At 35.3% G+C, this 25,845-nt stretch overlaps 1 protein-coding gene across 2 annotated transcripts in view; it reads left to right on the top strand.

Annotated features, from left to right (window-relative positions):
• LOC149806353 (histone acetyltransferase KAT6B-like) overlaps positions 1–22,754 on the top strand; it is a 55,170-nt gene extending 32,416 nt beyond the window's left edge. The window contains exons 7-9 of one of the 2 annotated variants that reach the window (XR_016420070.1): positions 10,015–10,183; positions 15,710–19,663; positions 20,106–22,754. Coding sequence is in view for 1 of the 2 variants with exons in the window: in XM_089951918.1 (XP_089808044.1) it covers positions 10,015–10,183; positions 15,710–15,844 (304 nt within the window). In the remaining variant the exon portion in view is untranslated. Of the gene's footprint in view, positions 1–10,014; positions 10,184–15,709 lie in introns of both variants that reach the window. The other variant, XM_089951918.1, reaches the window with a different exon arrangement.
• Positions 22,755–25,845: the final 3,091 nt, after the last annotated feature.

The following is a 25,845-nucleotide window of genomic DNA, read 5'->3' as shown; positions in this document are numbered from 1 at the left end:
GAAATTGCATTTGGTAGCTCGTCGTTAGAACATCCTGTCAACATTTAATAGTGAATAATGTTTTTCTTTTTTAATCAATCTGGATTATTGGTCCCTGTTTCTTTTGTCATGAAATTGTTTACTGTCTAGACAGGTCACATTTCAGTGACACTGTAATGGGTTTTCCTATGTTCAGTTAGCATCTGTGACCATGGTTATGCCATACCAAACTGCTGACTGAGAGAGATGATTCAGCAATAAAAATCAAACCAAAATTGCAGGAAGAAGCTGTTTAGAAGAAAGGGTTCTCAAGAGAGTCATGATGATTTCAATTGAAGTACCTCCTCTGAGAGACTTCAGCTTTAACAAGGCATTGATAGAGTGTAGGATGAGGAAGAACAGGAGGCTATTTAGGAAATAGTGATCATATTTGCAGAACAATGCAGTTATAATTACAGTCAGTCTGGATGCAGATGTATTTATGTTTCAGCTAAGAGTTAACTGTGATTAAAACTGTAGATATACTTTCCATAATTCATTTTGAGCTTTGGACTTTCCTTAAAAATTATTTTTTCTCATCAATGAAAGGAAAAGATGTGCTCTTCTGATCTTTCTTAGTATGAATGTGTAACCAATTAGAACTGAGCATGTGACATGCAGGAAGTACATTGCACTATTTTTTAAGATATACTCTAATATACAGAAGACATGATATGCATTTAATACACTTATTATACTTGCTATTGCTCTTTTTGAATACATTGAGGTTTTTTCACACCATACTGGAAGGCCCTCTAATGGCTACGTTGCCAACCCTCCCCCCATTTTCTTCAGATTCAGTGGGGGCAAATACCCACTTTTATCAAATCCTAGATGCAACCCTGCATGCTCCTGAATTGTGCCTAGTATGGGAAGGGGTGATTTACATAAATGTTAAAGCTGTACCGATTAATTGGTCACACTCATAATCGGGCTGATTATTAGAACAATCGGTATTGACAGAAATAATTGGTGCCGATGTAAACAAATTTCCAAATTATAAATTCAGTCATAACATTCATCTTGACATGGCTTGAATTTTAAATCAGAATTAAATAGTGAAAATTAAGGAACAAGCATTTGTTTGGGGGGTTAATTGAAAGACAAAATATTCTTTTAACACACCTTTTTGTCTGCACACAACAAATTATCAATACGATTCATGCAGTCATCCCAATCACAGCAGCCAACCAGCCAATGAGGCCTCGTGTGGCTGTTGAACTTCCAGGATACACATTAGCAGATAGCTAGGCAGATTAGATAGCTAGCGAAATTTCCAACTACTATGAAACTATGACTCACTATAGTTAATCTGTTCTTTAACCAGTCCTGCAATGCTGCTAATCAATGAATAGCAGTTGCACACTGAAGCAGCTGAATGCTGACATACAAATATGCAGCATTGATATTGGCATGCCAGCACCAGCGACGTTACCCCTGAATACCCCAGCTGCTGAGCTGCTTCAGCACACGATGTGCAGCGTGGTGAGTGCATCCATCCAGCCACATGGACAGCTTAGTAGTATCTTACTTGATTTAAAACATTTTTAAAGAGAGTGAATTGATTAAATTATTAATGTTAACTAGCGATTGTACACTATTAAATATACTACCAAGACTATGCATAGTTTTGAACTTGAAACACTCAAGTTTAGTCTGGAATTACTTCAAAGTAAATGCAGTCGATGAGTCCAAAGCAAATTGCACAATTTGCAAACCATTCCTTTCCAGAGGTGGAAAGGATTCTAAAAACTATACAACATCAAATCTTGCCCAGCACTTGCACTGCATGCACATCGTCGAACATGGCACATAAAAAAGAAAAGGATGCTGCACAGATAACCTCAGTAACTGCAGCAACTCCTAGTACTCTGACTATTGACGCCATGCTGCACCGGAAGCAGCCATTTGCATTTGACTGACTTGAGAGCTATTAATTGGCACAAAGCTGTTGCAGAACTCATGGCAGTAGATGTGCAACCATGTTTTGTTGTTGAAGACATTGGATTTTGACATCTGATGGCCAAGGCAGAACCGCGTTATAAAATTGCGTGATTTAGTTTCTGCCCAATTTGACCTTAGTTTGACCTCTGAAGCATGGTCAGGCCCATCCAACGGCGTAGCCTTGTTGACTTACGGCACACTGGCTGATGAAAGACATTCAGCTGAAACAGGTAATTTTAGCAGCAACGTCTCTTGATGAAATTTCACACTGGAGAATATTTGGCAAGCAAACTGGGCAAATTATGCGAGGAATACAAGATTCCCAAAACTCAGATTTATGTTCTTATGTGTGATGGAGGTGCAAACAAGGTTACAGCAATGCATCTGGCTGAAATCAACAGCATCAGCTGTTTTGCACACACACTGCAGCTCCTTGTCAGTGATGATATTGTGTCGCAATGAGCTGTCAAAGATGTTTTGGCGATTTTGCAATCCATAGTCTGTAAGTTCTGGCACAACAGCAGCTGAAAGAGAAGCAGGAAAAATGTACCGTTGTCCATAAGAAACTCATTTGGGATGTCCAGACACTCTAAAATTCTACATGCAATTTGATGGTTTCATTATATGAACAAAAACAAGTCCTTGGGGCTTATGCTACTCTCTATGACCTGCCTAGCTTAACAGCTCAACAGTCTTGATTAAAAATATTGTGGACATGTTAGGCCCATTTGCAGACATTACCAAGGAAGTAAGTGATAGCCAGAAATCAGTATCCATTATTCTTCCTATGCTGAAAAAGCTCAGAATGTTGCTAGCTCGAGAGCATGAAGTGAGTCAAGGTATTCAGACAATGCCCCATGACATATTGATGTCACTAAACACATGCTTTGCTGATGTTGCAGCAACAATAGTCTTGTCTTGGCCACTATCTTGGATCCACGATTCAAACATCACGTATTCAATGAAGAATTACTTGTGACCAGATCCAAAGAATACCTTAGAGTAGAACGCATCATAGTTGCATCAGCTGGCTAGCAGGAGGAATCTCCAACAAAAAAAAAAAAAGAAAAAGTGAAACTGAAACAAAGGCCACTGGACCATCAACATCACATATCCGGGATTTGTATTCTGTGGCCTGTGACGAACCCGTCCATACCGTCAACAAAACTACCCACTTGGATGATGCCATTGACAGGATGCTTTTATTGTATCTGGCCAGCACTCTGTTGCCACGAGAAGAAGACACATATGGCTGGTGGGGCACTCACAGGTTTCAGTTCCTCTACTTGCCAAATTAGCTGGATGGTATTTGCCTGCACCAGCTTCAAGCATCCAGAGCGAGCAGCTGTTTAGAGGCACAGGCCGGAATTTTTTTTTGATCATTACTATTGTTTAAATACCTAGACTATTCTTTCAGTATTAGCTGCAGCCAATGTACAGTGACGTTTAACTTTAGTCTTAAGGTATGCATATTATTAATTTTAGTTATTATTGGGCTATTGTTATTTACATTTTTAGTTATTTATTGAAAATTAGTGATGGCGACCTGTATCACTTAATGTAAGTTAAAAGTTTTAAAGTTTTTAAAGTTTTATGTTTGTGTGATCATTGTTTTCTATAAATTGCAATGTACGTCTTATCCAGTTTCTGTTTGTTTTTGTATAGAAGTTCAAATTCACTTGTCGCATAAGCAACCTTGTTATAACTCACACGACAAAATACCTTTAAACTAATAGGTTTATGTTTCTGAACTAGTCATTGTTATAAAACAAATAATAATGAAATAATTGGTCTCATACTTGGTGTCTGCAATTTTAATAATTGGCTATACGCTGTATCAGCATAATCAGCAAAAAGTGACATTGGTACATCTTTAAGAAATTCCACCTTGGATGCAGGAGATCATGGGTTCAAATCCCGCCGAATTATAAAAAAGGCATATAAAAATGGTACTAACAGCTGCCTCACAAGGTGCTCAGCATTAAGAGGTTAGTGTTAGGACTGGTTGGCTTGGTGTCAGAATAATGTGACTGGGTGGGACATCATGCTACATTTAGCAGCAATGATGCCCCAGTGCTAGGCATCACAATAAACTGCCACACTACAGACATCTTAGCGATATGACTGAAAAATTGTTAAAGTTGCATTGAAAATCCAAATCACACTTATAAATTCCAGATAATTGCAGAATTGTATTTAGTACATATCGAGAAATTGCCATGTGTGATCAGTGACCCAACCCAGGTATCAATATTTGTCAGACATGCATCCCCTAGGTCATGACCCAAGGTCTTTCAGTAGAGATAGACTGGCCCCTTGGTCATAATATAGAAAATCTTGTGATCCACACCCAGTAAGTACATATTCATTTCCTGGGCATGACAAGATAAAAATTACACATGCAATGACCTTTGTTCTAGGTCCCATCTTTACCCTTTAAAGGAGTTAACGCCTAGGCCACAGCTTGAAAACTCTTGAGATTTCCATATTCAGTTATGTATGTACTTTTTGGACATGAAAAGATAGCTGGGAAATTTGACCTATCAAAGAGATGGGTGTTAAAATAAGGTTTACAAACAAAAAAATTATAGTTTTTGTATGAATTACTTTATATATTCTCTTATAAAATGAATCCAACTGCAAACTGCACAGACCCAGATCTGCCTGTGCATAATGCGCTTGCAGATTAGGGTCTATGTAGTATGTTATGGGTAATCAGTAGAATAAAAAACATAGACCCTGATCTGAAGGTGCAATATGCTATGACAGATCAGGTTCTTTGTTCTTTGCAGTTTGGCTCAATTTATAAATGAGTGAATATATTTGGTAATTATGGTATATTTTGAAGTCCTAGTATAAATGGAAAATAAACATATACATCTCAGTGGCCTAGTGGTTAGAGCATCTGGCTCAGATGCGGGAGGTCATGGGTTTTGAACCCTGGCTGAGTCATGCAAAAGACTTATAAAAATTATACTAACAGCTGACTCACTAGGTGCTCAGCATTAAGAAGTTAGTGTTAGGACTGGTTGGGCTTGTTTCAGGATAATGAGACTGGATGGGACATCATGCTGCATGTCTGGCATGGTGCCCTAGTACTAGACATCACTATAAACTGCCACACTGCAGATATAGTAATATGTCTGAAAAATTGTTAAAGCTGCATTAAAATACCACACATGCACACACAAACACACTTGTTCATTGAAGTCCTCAATGTTAGACTTTGTTAAACCCAAATTTCCATGAAACTAAACTAAGTTTCGAATCCCAAACTTTCCATTCTTTCAATAGAATTATCTCAGTAAACTGTATAGTCCTGAATACTAAAGGTTTTGTTTGGTTTCTGAGAATGTTCAGACTTGCAGTTTAACTAGAGTTTTGTTTGTAACCTACAGGTAAAATTGTATATAAAACATATACTTACGTTAGAAGATAATTTATTCTTATTTGCATTTTACTTACTATACATTATCTAGTGTTTTGGCATCTCTGTGATGGCATAACTGGTTACAGCGTCCACCTCATATGCTGGAGATTGCAGGTTATAAACCCAGCTGAGTCATTTCCAAAGACTTACAAAAATGGTACTAGCAGCTGCCTTGCTTGGTGGTCAGCATTTTAAGGGGTTAGTGTTAGGACTGGTCAGTACAATGTGACTGGGTGGGACATCATGCTGTATATCTGTGGCACGATGCCCCAGTGCCAGACATCACTATAAACTGCCACACTGCAGACATCATAGTGATATGACTGAACATTTTTTTAAAAACTACCTTAAAAACCCAAATCTCACACACTCTTCCATACATATTCACTTATAAGTTGAAGCAAGCTGCAAACAACAAATATGATTTAGCATAATACACCTACATATCACAGCCTATGTTGTTTCATCTGCTGACTACTTCTAACAAACTGCACAGACCCAGGTCTGCCAACACCTAATGCACTGCTAGATCTAGGTCTGCAGTTTGCAGCTGGACTCGATTTATAAGCGGGTACATATGGTATAACGTACTCATCATGACCTTTGCTCCATCTCTCCAACTGTCCATCTTTTGTCTGGCACTCATTAGTGTAACTAGTCTTGCATTTGTTTTATAGCCATAAAAAGTCAAATATTAAGGTCATGACCTGTGGATGCAATATTAAGGTCATAATCTGTGGATGCATATTTTTAGGTCATAACATGTGGATGCACATAAAAAAACAAGCCACTTTGCTCCAGCAGCTGTTACCTCAAATGGTCATCAACCTGAGGAGCTTATGGAATCACCTGTTGTTAGTGATCATTTATCCATCTTTGCACTGACACATTTGTTTTTGCTGCTCCTCCTAAACTACATGCAGGATTGCCATGAAACAGTGCACACTTATTCAGTTTTGAAAGAAAATGTTTCTACTTAGACATCCACAGTGGCCATCTTGAGTGACTTAAGACATCCCTGTTAGACATCCACAGTGGCCATCTTGAGTGTCTTAAGGTCACGCTCTACAGTTTTGTATTTTGCATAGGGTTAGAATTTTAAAGAAAAATAATTTCCCCGGCTTTTCTCACTGGTTATTCTGGCTATTTAAAAAAGACCTTGTATATCTTAGGTATAATTCAAAGAACCTTTAATTCCCTTTTTTTTCATGCATGATTGATGGGTGTAATATGGGTTATAGAGTATACAGCTTGGCCTTACTCCAGAATGTGCACCTTTCAAAAACGTGCTAGCTCTACTTTGTCATTTTCACTTCCTGAACTTCAGAGGTAAATTGTATAAAAAAGAGCTGATAACTTTTTTTACGTTTTATATATTTGGTAATTCATTCATTGCACTTTCAGAAGCTGGTATTGTCTAGTCTGGCAAAATTCATTTTCCCTGTTTTAATAGCTGCTATGGATAGTTTACTTTAGACTAATTCAGGCTGATTTTTTAGCACAAGGGAGCAGTCATTTTAGTTAGTAGTGTGCTTAAATCATGTACAGTTTCCAAAAGTACAATATTCAAAGAAATATCATCCACATTACATTAGTGTAGCACAGAGGTATGCCAACATTCTCTCCATTGTGCATGTTTTAAATGCAAACAACTTCACCTTACATATGTCACTCTGTCAAAAGTACATAATAACTGGTGAGCGCCCCAATAAAGAGAACATAGTTATTATTATTGTGTGATTTAATTTTGATTTTATGGCTGAAACATTTAAGTCGCAAGCATCTAAACAGTCCATTTGAATATTTCTCCTGCATTTCACCCCACAGAACAGTATTTATGAGTGTCAGAGTGTCTAACAAGTCCACCCCCCCCCACCCCATAATAAAAAGTGAGTTATTTTAAAAATGCACATTACATATTGTAAACATAGCAACCAATGTTATACTGAATGACAGGAACATGAAACTAGCCAGAATTATTTCTGAGATATCAACAATGAATTTTAGAGTTTGAAAAGTGATGGAACAGATCAGGTTCATAAAGGTCAAAGTATAAAATATTTGCCTATTGTTTAATATGGAAGAAGCGAATTCTCTTTCTCATCCTTTATTTTTTATTTCATTGCAAATAAATGAAAAGAAACATTTTCACTATATATTTATTTTACTTATTGCAACAGTTTTAAATTTATGTTGACTCTATTCCTATATTCTAAGACTTCTAATTTCCCCATAATTAAGGTCACTACTCACACAAACATACCTCATGGCAAATTATGTAAGCAAGAGCAAAATGAGCATAATTAGTTTATTTTCATGCTTAACATCAATATGAATGTACCATTTTATTCAGAACATCATGCATAATTAAAGGAAAATTTAAAAAATAATTGCATACATTTTTATATTTGCTTTAAGGTGATGCTCTGCTTCCTGAACTTCAGAGGTAAATTGTATAAAAAAAGAGCTCATAACTTTTTTTACATTGCACTTTCAGAAGCTGGTATTGTTTAGTCTGGGAAAATTCATTTTCCCTGTTTTAATTGCTGCTATGGATAGTGTACTTTAGACTAATTGATTTTTTAGCACAAGGGAGCAGTCATTTTAGTTAGCAGTGTACTTAAATCATGTACAATTTCCAAAAGTACAATATTCAAACAAATATCATCCACATTACATTAATGTAGCACAGAGGTATGCCAACATTCTCTCCATTGTACATGTTTTAAATGCGAACAACTTCACCTTACATACGTCACTCTCTCAAAAGTACATAATGACTGGTGAGCGCCCCCTTAGATATCCATGTTATACTTCCACAGTGGCCATCTTGAGTGACTTAAGACATGCATATCAGACATCCACAGTGGCCAACTTGAGTGTCTTAAGACATACATGTTAGACATCAACAGTGGCAATCTTGAGTGACTTAAGACATCCCTGTTAGACATGCACAGTGGCTATCTTGGGTGTCTTTAGACATCCACAGTGGCCATCTTGAGTATCTTAAGACATCCACAGTGGCCATCTTGAGTGTCTTAAGATGTGCATGTTGACAGTCATTGTACTCACGCTATTTTCAGAAGAAATATTTGCATTTCTTTTGCTATTGATTCATCTCCATTATCAGATAAGGGTGGGATGCAAGAAAGATTGGGGTACATTTACATGAGCGAATTCCTCACCAGTCTTCTAGTTTATCAATATAAGAAAAACAACTGGCTTTATTTTGTAGAATAATGTCTAGATTTTATTCTTGTCAGTGCCATGTGTAGGTTTTTATACATTAATTTATGCCTGGTGTTGATGTAAACAGGCAAATTGTCTGAGATTGGGACAGTTAGTACTTCATATTTAACATGTCATTTTTGGTTACTAATGGAAGAAATATCAGAAATGGCAAGAGCCATCAGTTTCTGGTAACAAAACTTTACATATACAAGAACTGTTGTACATGTTCTGTTACATTGTACGAATCAGCACTCTTGGTGGTCTTCTTGTGACTTGAAATCTTTTTAGGGGTGGAAGAAGCTGGAACACCCAGAAGAAAATCTAACATTTTGGATAAGTACAGTGGTTCCTCATTGTAAAGCACCTTGATATAGTACCATCCCAAATATAACACTGATATGTTTATGGAACTTATAATGCTGGTGAAAATATATTTCTATCTAATGTATGTCAGTGAAAGGCAAACTTTCCTGTATCACGTCACACTTTTATGACTGGTTTGCAGTGTTGTAGTGAGGGATCACTATGCCTTAATGCATGCCAAACTGCAAACAGTATTGTCTCAGATCTGCACCTATATAGATCAGGATATGTGCTGATCATGCATCCACATATCAAGGTTGATGCTTCTCATGCACCCACAGTTCAGGGTCTATGCTGATCTTGCACCCACAGATCAAGGTCTATGTTGATCTTGCACCCACAGATCTAACTCCATGCTTAACATGCACCCACAGATCAGTGTCTTTGTTGCTCATGTACCCACAGGTCAAGGTAAGTACTGATTATGCACCCACAGATCAGAGTACATGCTGATCATGCACCACAGATCAAGGTCTATGCTGATCATGTCCCCACTGGTCAGGGTCTATGCTGTTTACAGGAAATCACAAGCAGAATTAACAGCATGTGCCAGGATATTATGTGAACGAAGTCAATGTTCTTTGCAGTTGGATGGATATATACTCTGATAAATCTGATATGAATTGTAGTAACTGAGTCGGTAAAGCATCAGACTTTTATACCTACCCAAACTAAGCCTGAATCAGCTGTCTCATTTTGTTCTTGAGAGAGGCACTTAGCTCCAATTTCTTCTGCCTGATATATTCAATAATATGTTGAAAAGGCCATTAAAAACACCAAATCCAGTCAACCAAAAATAAACCCTTTACATGACCTTGGTCTAGAGAAGCCACAGGTACTGAAGTGGTGCAGAGTGAATGTGTACTCTTGCCCTACCCATTCATATATTCCATTTTTAGGAATTTTTCACTTGCAGTTACTCTTTCTCATATAATTGCATCCATAGATGTGATATTGTTCAGTACACAAATATTGCTGCTGCATGGTGAAATTTCATAAAATGTTATTATCTGCTCCACCTTTTCCAGGAAAGAAAATAAAGTGAAGGCCAATTTACATCAATCCTTGTCACGTCTTAACTCAATGAAGGTTCAACACAATGGTTACCCAGATGCATCCGAGTGGACAATAGCAGACGTCACAACCTTTTTCAAGGAACTAGGCTTTGAGGAACAGGCTCAAGCCTTTAAAGACCAGGTATTAAAATTACAGAAGATATAAAAGATTCACTGCACCTTAGATACAGCAAGAAAAGCATAAAAACAGCTGTCAGTTTTTGAGATAAAATCAAAAGTAGAACCAGCAGCCTATGTCCTCGGTTGTGTTATTATGTATAATTATTCTGATGACAGTTTTGAATTTATTCCAAAGATTTATGCTGTTGTTGTTTTGGGGTTAACACCATTTCTTTATGTAAGATAGGCTGAACATGGTGGCCAGTATAGCTGGTGGAGGAGGAACCTGGGAAAACCGCAGTAAGCGTGACTGACCCATGGAAAGCTACTGGCAAGCTTTCTCACATCCCCACATCAGCTGAGCCCAAGACTTGAACTCACACATGCAGACAATATAGGCCAAATTTTGTGTGATCCTAAGATCATTTTCGGCTGATCCATGAAGAACTGTTCTATCAGTTTTAATTTAGAGCACATTTACAAACCAACTTAGTTTTTTTCACAGGCTATTATTCTGATACAATAATGTCATGGGCAGTGCATGCACTCTTTGTTAAATATCATCCAGAAATGTATATTTTTTGCTTAAATTGCATGACGTGATTACTAACATCATGTGCATATGACATCATAGAGTTCCCATTATAACTCCTACTGGTATTGTAATATTGTAACATTTTATGACAGATAAAACTTTCTATGACAATTATTTACACAATTTTTAGGCCATTTGGAGGGCACAGTGAACCTAATCCTCTGATATTCATGTTTGCATGCATAAGCAGATTACATGGTTACATTTTTATTCAATTGTAATTTTTTAAAAATTTTGGACTCAAACATTTTGGTTTGCTGTGAGAGCATATGTATTTTACAGACACATCTATTCTGTATCAGGAGTCGTCTGATTCTCATGTTGTTGATACTTGTGTAAGGAGTCTTCAAATGCTCATGTTGTTGATATTTGTGTAAGGAGTCTTCAAATGCTAATGTTGTTGATACTTGTGTAAGGAGTCTTCCAATGCTCATTTTGTTGATACTTGTGTAAGAAGTCATCCAATGCTCATGTTGTTGAGACCTGTGTAAGGAGTCTTCCAATGCTCATCTTGTTGATACTTGTGTAAGGAGTCTTCTGATACTCATGTTGTTGAGACTTGTGTAAGGAGTCTTCCAGTGCTCATTTTGTTGAGACTTGTGTGAGGAGTCTTCTGATGCTCATATTGTTGAGACTTGTGTAAAGAGTCTTCCAGTGCTCATGTTGTTGATACTTGTGTAAGGAGTCTTCCAGTGCTCGTGTTGTTGATACTTGTGTAAGGAGTCTTCTGATGCTCATGTTGTTGATACTTGTGTAAGGAGTCTTCCAATGCTCATGTTGTTACTTGTGTAAGGAGTCTTCTGATGCTCATGTTGTTGAGACTTGTGTAAGGAGTCTTCCAGTGCTCATTTTGTTGATACTTGTGTGAGGAGTCTTCTGATGTTCATATTGTTGAGACTTGTGTAAGGAGGTTTCCAGTGCTCATGTTGTTGAGACTTGTGTAAGGAGTCTTCCAGTGCTCGTGTTGTTGATACTTGTGTAAGGAGTCTTCCTATCCTCATGCTGTTGATATTTGTGTAAGGAGTCTTCTGATGCTCATGTTGTTGAGACCTGTGTAAGAAGTCTTCCAGTGCTCATGTTGTTGATACTTGTATAAGGAGTCTTCCAATGCTCATGTTGTTGGTACTTGTGTAAGGAGTCTTCCGATGCTCATGTTGTTGATACTCGTGTAAGGAGTCTTCCAGTGCTCCTGTTGTTGATACTTGTGTAAGGAGTCTTCTGATGCTCATGTTTTTGATACTTGTGTAAGCAGTCTTCTGATGCTCATGTTGTTGATACTTGTGTAAGGAGTCTTCCTATGCTCATGTTGTTGAGACTTGTGTAAGGAGTCTTCCAATGCTCATGTTGTTGATACTTGTGTAAGGAGTCTTCCAGTGCTCATGTTGTTTATACTTGTATAAGGAGTCTTCCAGTGTACTTTAATAATAACCAGTGGACAGATTTATTTCCTGGTACAAAGACATTTTTTGTCAAACTTATTTTTTGCCTGAGCAAGACACAATCACTTTTCCACCTGCTGCAGTGGGATTTGAGTTGAATTTGAACTCAACAAGCAGGCCCTGAACTTCATAGTAAATAAATCCTCCAATATTTTTCTCAAACAGAAGATTTGACAAATGCAAGAAGGGAGTCTTTAAAAGTCGTGAGTGATAAAGTTTACAGTTGTCATTTTGTAACATGGTAGTTTTCTCTTATAAGCAGGTAAAATGGGTATGAAGGACAAGTACGGGTGTCCACATCACAAAGTCAGTTTTTATATCAAGTATGCATATATAGTTTTCATATGTAATTCACAAATTGTTCTTAAAATGCCAGGTATCCTATATATGTAGCTGTCTTATTAGGCAGATTTAATTTAAATCAGTCGATAAACTTGGGATTTTTTCAGCTAGATTCTGGTGGTCATTATGGCAGGTGTTCATTTTGAGTTGACTTGAGTTGTAGTAAACAGATTTCAGTGTAACTTGGTACATGTATTCCCCCTAACCAAAACAGATTTCAGTGTAACTTGGTATATGTATTCCCCCTAACCAAAACAGATTTCAGTGTAACTTGGTACATGTATTCCCCCTAACCAAAACAGATTTCAGTGTAGCTTGGTACATGTATTCCCCCTAACCAAAACAGATTTCAGTGTAGCTTGGTACATGTATTCCCCCTAACCAAAACAGATTTCAGTGTAGCTTGGTACATGTATTCCCCCTAACCAAAACAGATTTCAGTGTAGCTTGGTACATGTATTCCCCCTAACCAAAACAGATTTCAGTGTAGCTTGGTACATGTATTCCCCCTAACCAAAACAGATTTCAGTGTAACTTGGTACATGTATTCCCCCTAACCAAAACAGATTTCAGTGTAACTTGGAACATATGTTTCCCTTGGCCAAAATAGAATCCTATTGATAATGGGGTCAAGATCAATGGGGTCAAGATCAATAATGGGGTCAAGATCAATGGGGTCAAGATCAATAATGGGGTCAAGATCAATGGGGTCAAGATCAATGCTGCTGAAAATGTTCTGACATTATATATCATTCCAGATGGAAATGTAAGTTTTAGATAAGAGGATTACATTTTTGTGTGTGAACGTTTGTTCCCCTTAGCTGTAGAATGAAATCTGCCGAGTTGGGGTCAGTAGCTCTATGATCAAGGTCATTATTTCTAAAAATAGATTTTGCCAATATATTTCTTTTCCAGATTATGACTGAAATTCTAGATAAAAGAATTCAATAGAAGTTATTAAATTTTTTCCCCATAACAACAAAACTTATGATGCTTAATATATAATGTTTTTTACAAATGACGATATGTAGTTTACCAGATTATGCAAATGAATGAAAAGTGCTTTACTCAAGGACATACAACAGTAGCTGATCGGCCTAATCCCCACTCTCTTGGTTGTGCATCCAATGCCTTAAGCAATGAGTAGCTGTGACTCCAATTTTACCCAGTATAAAAAAACAGGCTAAATTTTAATTTATTTCTTTGTTTTTGCTTTATTTATTTGTTTATTTGTTAGATACTTTTCTGTGATATCATTTAATTAAATCCCTTAAGTCTAAAATGAAATCAGATAACACAATAATATTTGTAATTTCCACAAATGTCAGGAATGTTTTCTTCTTCACAAAAATATAATGATCTTTAATGTTAAACTAGATGATTTTATGTATAAAAAAAGGCAGATGAATAAATTGTCCGCATTATAATTGTTGTATTCATGCAATAAATAGTTTGTGATTACACAAACATATACATTGCTATATTTAAGAATATAAACTAGATAGTACACATATTAGTACAGTTCAAAGTAAACTACCTAGAGCTCAATCATTTACCTTGTTTTGAATGACTAATGCAAGCCTACAACATAGTGAACAAGGATTGTCAAGTTTAGTCATAACTGTACCATAAGTAGTACTCAGCCTATCCATTATTATTATTCATGCATAAGTCGACACCAGACCATATGTTTTGACTCCACTGAAGTTTAAAATTAATAAAGTCCATGTCCATGATATTAAGGTCACTGCCATAACTCCATTTATATAAATCCATAAGTTGATGATGTTGTGTTGATTGGTTGGACACACAATACTGTCCTTTAAATTTTCATACATTATTTAAGCTTCCTATAGTTAGTGCTGATTGTCTATATAAAATGTGATGGTGTTGATCATTACCCTAATCCCATAATAATCACTACTGTATATATGCACTTATAAGTCGGGTCCAACTGCAAACTGCATTTAATTATCTTTGTCATCGCATTAAGTACAGGTACATCATGGTCTATGCAGTTTGTTAGGAGTATTTAGTAGAACAAACAACATAGACCCTGATCTGCTGATGCATGCTTGTGTTATTTGCACTTGCAACTTATAATCAAGTATAAACGGTACCTAATCCCAAAATCAGATGATTATTGAACACACTTTGCTTCTGTTTGGCATAGGGGATAGTCTCATGATGGTATGCAGGCAACATTTTATGGCATTTAACCATACAAGTATGTGGGACAGATACTGTATGTATTCACTTATAAGTCAAGTTGAACTTTAGACTCCATGGATCCAGATCTGCCATGTCATTGGCAGTAATCGGTACAATAAACATAGACCCTAATCTGCCAGTGCATTAAGAAATGTTGGATCTGGATTTATGTTGTTTGCATTTAGACTGGACTTATAAGCAAGTATATATGATAAGCCAATAAATCAAACTTTATCATAAATAAAAAGCAAGGGACTTTTGCATGGAAATTGTGTGCCTTTATCCAACATATGCATGCAGATAAGTTGTAGGCAGTTAGTGATATCCACTGTACTTTGCTTTTTGGAAATTAGTTGAGATGACAAACACGTGCACCCAGCTGTCACTTGATTAAGAATCCTGTTACCATATGATACTAATGATCCATTGCTTCTATACAGATTGTTTTTTGGTAGACAGAAGATAGAAAATGCAATAGATAAATAGATGAATTAAAGAATAAAAAAGAACTAATATCTTCATTGGCAGAAATGTGAGGGGTAAGGAACTAAGAGAGAACTGTTTTTATATTGGTATTAATAAATTCCAAGGTCAAGAGACTTGTCAGGTATTCTCAGCTTACTCTTTAACCAGATCAGGTTCTTTAAAATTAAAGATTTTTAAATAAATTGTTTGCATACTTGCATAACACTGCAGAGTCACTCTAGAAAACTTTATCAAAATTGGTAAAATTAAGAGAGAAACATTACATCAAGATGAATTTCTATGTGGTATTGAGGAATGTAAGTCAGGTTTCAGACAGTTAAGATTTGAGTAACAAGTGGTACAGAGATAGTTACATAATAATGCCAGCTGGCTCAAAGTGAAATTGGTTAGAAATCCATCTAGAACACCAGTGAGCAATATTTAATCAAAGGTTGTCAAGATGTACATATTTTATAGATCAATTTTTGTGTTTTAGGAGATAGATGGGAAGTCATTACTGCTGATGAAGCGATCTGATGTTCTGACAGGGCTGTCAATCAAACTTGGACCTGCTTTGAAGATCTACCAGCATGTGATGAAGCTTCAGACTGCTGGCCAGGATCTCTCTTGACAGAATGTTGGACTTAGCATGAACACATGGACATTGAATTTCTCTTCTGTGACTTGATAAGAAGATTAGTTATTTATCAGTGTCATCATTGAAGCTCTTATCCATCAACATATCAGCTTTAAAATTTCCTCTTTTTTTTGTTGTTGTTGTTTTATGCTTCACCACATGGTAGGGGTATATACAGGTATCCTTTTCTGTCAGTCCATCCATCTTTCAGTCTGTCCAATAACTGTTGTGTTTAGTTGTTTTTAGGTGTCATGGCAGAGCATTTGCGCTCCATGAGCACATTTCTGTTCTCACACTAGTTTTAGTTTTGTATATAATGCAGCTGCAACTGACATCAACCAATCTGCTTCTACTCATAATTAATAAGTAGACAGATCAGGGGATATATATATATATATATATATATATATATATATATATATATATATATATATATATATATGTTTGCCAAAGTTCTGGGGGATAAAAGTAAATTTAACAGGTGAATTTGCATATATTGCATAATATTTTGGAATATTATCCCAGCTGCTCGAGTCTCGTTTAGTCAGAATTTTCATTTGAGAATAGTTATGGTATGTTTACATAATGATTCACCAATTGCTTGAATTCGATTGGTCAGTATCCCTCTGACATCACTGAAAAGGTAGTAGTTGATTGATATTTATTGAATAAAATTGTCCTATATGGGGACATAAAATGTGGAAAGTTGGGAGTTCTGCCATGATTAGAAGAGTGTGTTAATGAAATGAAGTAATTTTGAGGAAAATTCAGTTGTTAGGTTTTAAGGCAAAGTTACAGAAAATATTTGCTCTCTGGTATTTTCGACAGATGTTAAATTTATAAATATGTGAAAAATAATGAAGTTAAAAAAAACTTGTTTGTTTGGAGACTTGTCAATATCTGACATATCCAGTGTGTGTTTGACACTGCCATATTGCAGATGTAAAATGTATAAATGATGTGAACGAATCAGGATTTCCAAAAGTTACATTTCATCATGAAGTCAGTTTGGGTTCATTCCTGTGCTTTATACACTGCAGTTAAAAATGTTGTTTGAGTGAAACATTTTCATAAAATCAAAAATGTAACCACAATAAACCTTAGATTTTTTGTGTGTTTTTTTTATTAAGCTATGCCTCTTGTTGCCAATAAGGACTTAAGTATGTGACAGTTTCTGGCCCAAGGACTTAAGTATGTGACAGTTTCTGGCCCAAGTGAAAGTAAAAAATGGTACTGTGATTTCTGGAACTCTGATGTGAAAATAAATTATGCTTTTACTTATTAGAGCCAAAAAGTAAAAGCATCAGTTCCTATTTTAACTTTGGGATCAGTAATGTCTGATTAGTAAGTAAAAAATAGATTTCATGTGCTCTAAATGGAAGTACTGTAACCGTAAGTTTCAACTACACACATTGTATACACAAACTGATTTTGTGACATAATGGACAGTCTCTAATAACAGTCAACAGTGACAGTGATAATGTGGTCCTTTATTTTGTTGAAATACAAAATATTTTTCATTCTGATGTAAACATTGTACACTGTATGTACTCATTCATAAATTGAGTACAACTGCAGACTCCACAGACCTAGATCTGCCATGGCATAGTGCACTGACAGATCTTGGTCTGTGCAGTTTGTTAGGATTAATCAGTAGATCAGACAAGATAGATCCTGATTTGCCAGCACATTATCACATGGCCGGTTTGGGTTCTATGTTATTTGCAGTTGGACCCAAATTGCAAGTATATACGGTAATGGTTGCCTGAATAAAACGAATACCTCATGCCTGGAATATTGATTTATACATCTTGGGATACTTTGCTCCTTTCCTGTTGCATAAAGTGAAGTTGAAAAATAAAACGGTTTAAGGGAGAAGGGAAGTAACTCTGACTTCATATACGTGACAGCTCAGAGATAAATCAAAAGATCTATTCGAGTTCATTTCTCGTCAGAAGAAAAACTGTTGACCTAATTTTCAGTATATAAAAAGGAGAAAAAATGCAGTAATGAAATTTATTTAAGCATTTATATCCCATTAAAATTTATAGGTAGCATACAATCTATCAAACTCATAAGCCATAAAAATAATTAAGCCATTGTAACTGTTTGTGTACAGTAAAGCACATAAAATCATAACTTTCTATCTGGACTCTGATTAGTCCCAGTTTCCAGTTAAATGTGCTTTCATTAATATATAACTGAAGAAAAGGACATGATCACATCTCCACTAACTTTAGTAAAAATATGCCTAATAAAAAACTATATACCTTGTACTTTGGCAGTGACAGTTGAGTTCACTGAAGCATGTAAAGTAAAATATTGCTGTTTTTTTCCCATGCCATCCTCCCAAATTGGATTTCTGACCTGGTCAGTAATACAGATTATGGTTTATTATTTTATATAAAAAGATTTAATGATGGTTGATAACTTTTATGCCATGAAGCATGGATTTTAAAGCAGCAACAAATCTCCCATAGTGTATTTCACCTGCATTGATGATATGACACCAAAATGCATTTCACTTGCAGCAATATAACATAACAGATCACAGACACAACCAGATATGAAAAAAGTTGAACAATAATGGCATACAACAGTAGAGACTAATTGAAGGGAACATTTCTTTTATTTCCCATCTCATGTTTACAAAACTGAGATGCACAAATTTAGTGGAAGACACTTTAACAATTGTAAGTGTCAGCTTTTTTTCAAAATGTCATTTTGTGAAATTGATGAGGATCTTACTTATATAGTTTGTCATCACTCATGCAATAATGTCATCATGATCTGTTTCTGAAGTCTACAGAAGGGATTCTGTTCATGGAAGTGTCTTTCACATAGCTTGTATCAGTATTGTTAAATAACTAAGGCACAAGTAAGTAAGCTTTATATTTAAATAACAAAGCTATTTTATCAAGTACTAACTTAAGAGAACCCATTTTCCCAACCTCAGTCTTACCAAAAACTAACTTTCTGTATTTAGGGGACCAGGTAGCCAAATGGTTTAAAGCACTCCCCTTTACTGATCGTTGCCATCTGACCAAGTTATACTGGCTGCTTTGATCAGCATATCTTGTGCTGAGAAATGGGGTTAAGCCCCAAAACAACAACTTTCTGCATTATATCTGGTATGTCTTGAACCATTTAAGCTTCTGATGATTTGATCTTTAGTAACCACCCACCCTTCTGTTTAAATGGTTAAAGTTGTACTTGACCAAAGCATATGTGTATTGAGACAGTTTTGTTCATTGCTGATCCAATATTTTCTCCAATAGTAGTAGGTTATTGTAACTATGGATTTGGTCCAGATTTCGTCCCATATATATTTTATTTGCTTGCAACGGAATAGGATCAATGGATCAGTTATTTGATCATGTCCTAATTTCCATGCACATACCTTTTTTATACTTTTGTGTAAGAATGCCCAGAGGGCAAACTTTTCACAGTTTTCGTACAACCTTTCATAGCACCCATGCTAGTGCAACCTTTCATAGCAACCATGCATGTGCAAAGAAATAGTAAATTTGCTGTATGTGCAGTGTGCATTACATTACTTGAGATTTTGTGGTTGTTTTACTCGTGCAATAAGACGGCAAATTGTATTATGATGTTGTCCATCTATCTGTCTCTGAGCAGTTCTATTTCTGTAAAATAACTTGAGGTTTCCATCTGCTATAATTACTAGAGTTTTGAGGTAAGGAACAGGCCTGATGATATGGGGCTTAAATAGTCAGTCGTAAACATAGACCCAATGTTTGAGGATGACTTGTACTTGGGGTAAGGAGAAAAACTATTGAATTTGGGTCAAAGGTGAAAGGTGATGAGCAATATGATTGAAAGAAGAAAAATGGTACATGCACACAAATTTCAGTTCTCAGCCATGTACCTAATCCAAGTTTGTGGATGACTTTCACATTGGCTAAGAATGAAGCCTAATGTTTTTTTTTGGTGAAATAGTCAAAGTTTAAAATCACCAACTAGAAGAAGAAAACAGGATTTTGCATGAAAACTTTAGTTCAAGATTGCATATCTTAACCCAACTTTGTGGAGGGATTGCACTTAAGGTATGGAAGGAACTTGTTGATTGGGAGGTCAGCAGGTTGAAGGTCTTGGTCATTGTGACTGCAAACAAAAAAGGTTTTGCAGAATAGCTTTTGATATAGTGAATTATTTGACCAAACTTTGCAAATGACTTGCACTTAGGGTGGTAAAGAAATCTCTAGATTTTGGGCTTAGAGATCGTAGTGTTGAGTCTGATAAGAAATGTAAGGTTTGCTCACATTAAATTAAGTTCAAAGACTGCATACCTATAACTTGATCAAAAAAACCAGGTCAACAATACAACTGTAAGGTCAGAGGTTACCCAGAATTACCATCGTCACATCAAACAACATTTTTAATGGTAGAGGGTTCCAGAATTCAAATTTGCAGGGACTGGTGATCACAGAATTTTTTGCCATGTCACTGCCTCAGGTGACCAAGACCTCTTGGTCATTGATCTCCCAAATCAACCATCCACTACTACGTAGAGGACATTTATAGCATATGAAGCCTAAAGTAGATGGAAACTGTGGACCCTTCCTGTGAGCTGTAGGCCCACCATAAAAGTGACATATTAAGAGGAAATACAGAATGAACAATTTTATTCCATTATTTCTGCAGGTTGATGACATTCTCTTCCTCCTCCCTGTCATCAGAAAACACATCAGTCATAGTGTAACAATACAAACTCATTTTCCCTGTCTGCTGCAGTAGGGACAATATCAATCTTTTCCACATTATACATGCTTTCATAAGACAGAAGCGGTCCACATTTCAGCTATAAACCATTTAAAAAATTATATTGTTTAATTCCTTTTTTGTTGTTTCTTGATGTATGAAACAGGAATAAATACATGTTGTACTGAGCATTCTCACTGGGCAATATTCACCTTTTGATGGTGATTTTTGACCAGTTAAATAGAATTTGCATAAATGATAATGCTTCAGCTTTAGTTTTGAACAGAGTAATAAAATTTCAGATGATTTGCTCAGTCCAACCATATGGGTTGATATAAGGATATTGTCGTTGAACCCCACCATTCCTATGTCCATTGGAACCCCACCATTCCATTACTGACATTTTACAAAATGTATAGATCTGGTGATAAATGCACAGGTCTTGGGCCATTGGTAATTTTGAACTGTACAATTTTTTTAGTGTGGTCAGTATCATTGTAAACATACATAGTGTAAGCTGATAAAAATGGCCAGGTGCTTTCATGTTTCATTGGAATTTTGATTAGTCTGTTCTACTCACCATATAGGTAAAACTCTGCATGCATCTTGCAGGCCTTGCTATTGACAAATTATTCATATCAGTATGTATAGTGTCTATTTCTGGAAATGGACTAGGCTGTACTAGCATATATATCCATGTTTAACACACACAAACACACACACACACTTACAAACAGCTCTGACCTCTACTGTGATTTCAAATTTTTTTTTAGAAGGTAACACTTTTTGCTGATTTTTACTGTTGATAACAAACAATGTAAAGATCCAATCAACAACAATCCTTATGTGGACAACAAAAGACCCTTTCTCAGTTCATGAATTTAAAGATCCAGTCAACAATGATCCTTCTGTGAAAAATAAAAATGACCCCATCACCAGTCTGTGAATTTAATGACCCTGTGAACATCAGTTCTTGTAAAAAAACAAAACAAACACTGATCCCTTCTCCAATCCACAAATGTAAGTCCTTCCCCAGTCCACTAATGTAAGTCCTTCCCCAATCCACTAATGTAAGCCTTTCCCCAATCCACCTAATGTATGTCCATCCCCAATTTAGTAATGTAAGTCCTTCCCCAATCCACTATTGTAAGCCCTTCCCCAATCCACTAAATGTAAGCCCTTCCCCAATCCACTAATTTAAGTATTTATAAATGTTATTTTCCCACAAATTATGAATATTGGTATCCACAATTCCTAGTAACTGCCATCACATAATTCACCAGTCATGGTCAGAGCTGTTCATTTGAAATAAATATGTAAATCAAATAACATAGACCCTGATATACTAAATGCATTTGAAACAGATCTGGGTCTGTCTTTTACACAGTGATAACTATTGTATTTAGTCTAATAAAAGCTTTTGCTACCAATGTTGGAACTAGTATTTTAGTTTGATTTAAATTTCAGCCAGTCAGTAAAGACCTTTTAAATGGAAAGTTATTTTGATTGGTTGACCATGAATTTCAAGCATTAGCTCAAGCCCCAAGGTTTTTTTGATCTCAAGGCTATGTCTCCTTGTGTTGAACAGTATTCTGATTTATATAAATGTTATGTTGGTGCACATAAACCTGTAAATGTTTGATAGTTCTTGATACATGTATTTAACATAATTTTGAGATACTTTATATGCATACATACAAGCAGAGTCCAACTGCAAGCAACAAAGACCCAGATCTACCATTTATGTGATGGCAGATCTTGGTCTCTGCAATATGCAGTAAGACTTAACTTACAAGCGACTGTATACAGTAATATTCACTTGATGTGATTTAAAAATGATTTAAATTATGAAAACTATGCACTATAATTGATTGATGTATCATTTATGCTCTGGATATTGTAATGTTGGAAGGTCCGTTTCATTGATGTATATAGCCACTTTTCTGAATTGGAATAAATGAAGTTCTAGTAATTGAAAAGTGTTTGATATTGCAATTTAATTGTTTTATGCATAGACTGTGTAAGTTATGAATTGAATGCACTTATTGCCCCATGTATTTAGATAAAAAGGATTTCCATGTTTATACATCTGATTATATGCAATAGGACATGCATGGTGTTAATTTGTATATTAATTGTGTATTATACTTCATTAAAGTTTGGTACAAAATTGCAATAACAATTTGAAATGTTTTTGTTTTGGCCATTTAGTAAGCAATGCTATGATATCACATGTTTACACAAGATTCTCCACCAGAGGAACAGACTGGTCAGTCTCACTGAAGAAGTTGTATTTATCCTTCCTAATAATCACAACGGTGCATCTTTTTTGTGCAATAGGAACATGTTGATAAAAATTACAGACTCTCAAAGATTTTTCAGTTTATAATATTAACTATATCTCAGATGAAGAGACAAAAGTGTAGGGGAAAACTTGACTGACTTGTCTGGTGTAATTATCAAACTTGAAAGTTTCCAACTTTGGTTTGGATAAATTTGTACAAAAATGAAACAAAAAACCACGAAAGAAAATATAAGGGTAACATCTTTTGATGGAAGTTACAAATTCTTTGAAATTAATGGAATGATAGATATTATTAATGTACATTTCTTTGGTGTACAAATGTAGGCAATCTCATGTAAAGCTTCTTAGTAATTCTGATTGCCTGTTATATGTTTTTCGGTAACTACGGTAACTTCAGCCATATTCATATCAAGCTTAGCACACGATGAATCTTCAAGCTCCATCTACCCACCACCATGTCACTTGGAGTTATAATAACACAAGCACATCTATATTCTAGTGTACGTTTACCGATGGTATGACTATAAATAATACATTTGTAAATTCAAAAATTTTCAATTATACTCTCTTTTCCCATTTTTTTACAATTTTTTCAGTGTGAACCAGATATTGATCTCAGTTGTTGTAAAGTTGTACATTGCAGCCCCCCACCCCCTTTTATATTATGAAAAAAAGGATGTTCCAATTATATTACAAGTCTCATAGCTCATGTACGTGGTCTAAGTCACTTTATGCAACTACAGATGTCATTTTGGAGAATCTGATTACACATACATTTAAAATGGCATTTATTCACTTTATTTCATGTTGTATCCATCCAAATTCCATTGAAGTCACTTTATTTCATGCTGTGTCCATCCAAATTCCATTTTAGTTACTTTATTTCATGCTGTGTCCATCCAAATTCCATTGAAGTCACTTTATTTCATGCTGTGTCCATCCAAATTCCATTTTAGTCACTTTATTTCATGCTGTGTCCATTCAGATTCCACTGAAGTCACTTTATTTCATGCTGTGTCCATCCAAATTCCATTGAAGTCACTTTATTTCATGCTGTGTCCATCCAGATTCCATTGAAGTCACTTTATTTCATGCTGTGTCCATCCAAATTCCATTGAAGTCACTTTATTTCATGCTCTGTCCATCCAGATTCCATTGAAGATTAGTGTGTAAATTCCTCGCAGAATGCTTAATGGCAAATTTAGTGATAACTTACTTTGACATTTTAAGACATAGTCAAGCAAGCAGGGTGGTCTCATTTAAATCTGTGTTGTTGCAAGCTATGATGTAAGAGGGCATGCACCAGCAGAAGAGAAAACGTTTACTACAAACACAGAGATGTGACAATGTTGTTATTTATAAATAAAGCCTGGGGAAACACCAGCAGGAAAATATTTGGCACACAGGTCCAATAAATTGGAGGCAATTGTAACTTTGTTTATATCTTCTGTATGGTATGTGATATCTTTTATTTCAATTTGTACAAAATACCTATTTTTCCCATACAAGTATGTGCTTTCAGACACATATATGGCTAGAAAGATGGCATTCAATTCAAATTTATTTTAATTAAATTTTACATCATGCTAAATTATCATTTTGAAGAAATGTCAAATGAACATGCTAATAATAAAAATTATTTTATGTTACTCCTATTCCATTCATAGTTGAACATTGATACAGGAGATAATTAAAGATGCACACAAATTCTTGTTCATGCGATCATATACTTGGTCACCCCTAAACTAGTAATAGTTCAATCCAAGAATGGCTTTGAAGATGCACACAAATTCTTGTTCATGCGATCATATACTTGATTACCCCTAAACTAGTAATAGTTCAATCCAATAATGACTTTCTTGACCTAGTGTAATGCCAAACTGCCATTGTAAAAGTCCATAGCAATTGATAATTGTCTGGAATTTTTGTTATGGCAATTAATGTGTAGATCACTAAAAAATCATGACTGAGTAACCTTGTTATAACTATATTATTAATGTGTAGATCACTAAAAAATCATGACTGAGTAACCTTGTTATAACTATATTATTAATGTGTAGATCACTAAAATATCATGACTGAGTAACCTTGTTATAACTATATTATTAATGTGTAGATCACTAAAAAATCATGACTGAGTAACCTTGTTATAACTATATTATTAATATGTAGATCACTAAAAAATCATGACTGAGTAACCTTGTTATAACTATATTATTAATGTGTAGATCACTAAAAAATCATGACTGAGTAACCTTGTTATAACTATATTATTAATGTGTAGATCACTAAAATATCATGACTGAGTAACCTTGTTATAACTATATTATTAATGTGTAGATCACTAAAAAATCATGACTGAGTAACCTTGTTATAACTATATTATTAATGTGTAGATCACTAAAAAATCATGACTGAGTAACCTTGTTATAACTATATTATTAATGTGTAGATCACTAAAAAATCATGACTGAGTAACCTTGTTATAACTATATTATTAATGTGTAGATCACTAAAAAATCATGGCTGAGTAAACTTGTTATAACTATATTATTAATGTGTAGATCACTAAAAAATCATGACTGAGTAAACTTGTTATAACTATATTATTCATGTGTAGATCACTAAAAAATCATGACTGAGTAACCTTTTTATAACTATATTATTAATGTGTAGATCACTAAAAAATCATGACTGAGTAAACTTGTTATAACTATATTATTAATGTGTAGATCACCAAAAAAATCATGGCTGAGTAAACTTGTTATAACTATATTATGATTAATATATTATGATCGCAAATATCTTTCAGTTGGTGCCATTAAAACACTTATGTGTTCATAAGTACTTTCAAGACTGGACTATTGTAATTAAATTCTGTCTAGTTCATCTCAGTATCTACTCCAGAAACTTCAAAAAGTTCAAAACACAGCTGCTCAGATCATCCTTAGAGTACCATGATCAGAGC

This window comes from Sinohyriopsis cumingii, chromosome 1 (assembly GCF_028554795.1).
Source record: "Sinohyriopsis cumingii isolate HCF-2022 chromosome 1, ASM2855479v2, whole genome shotgun sequence".
In the NCBI taxonomy this organism is placed as follows: Eukaryota; Metazoa; Mollusca; class Bivalvia; order Unionida; family Unionidae; genus Sinohyriopsis; species Sinohyriopsis cumingii.
Note: the sequence above shows the minus strand (reverse complement) of the source record. Positions and strands in the feature narration are given on the sequence as shown.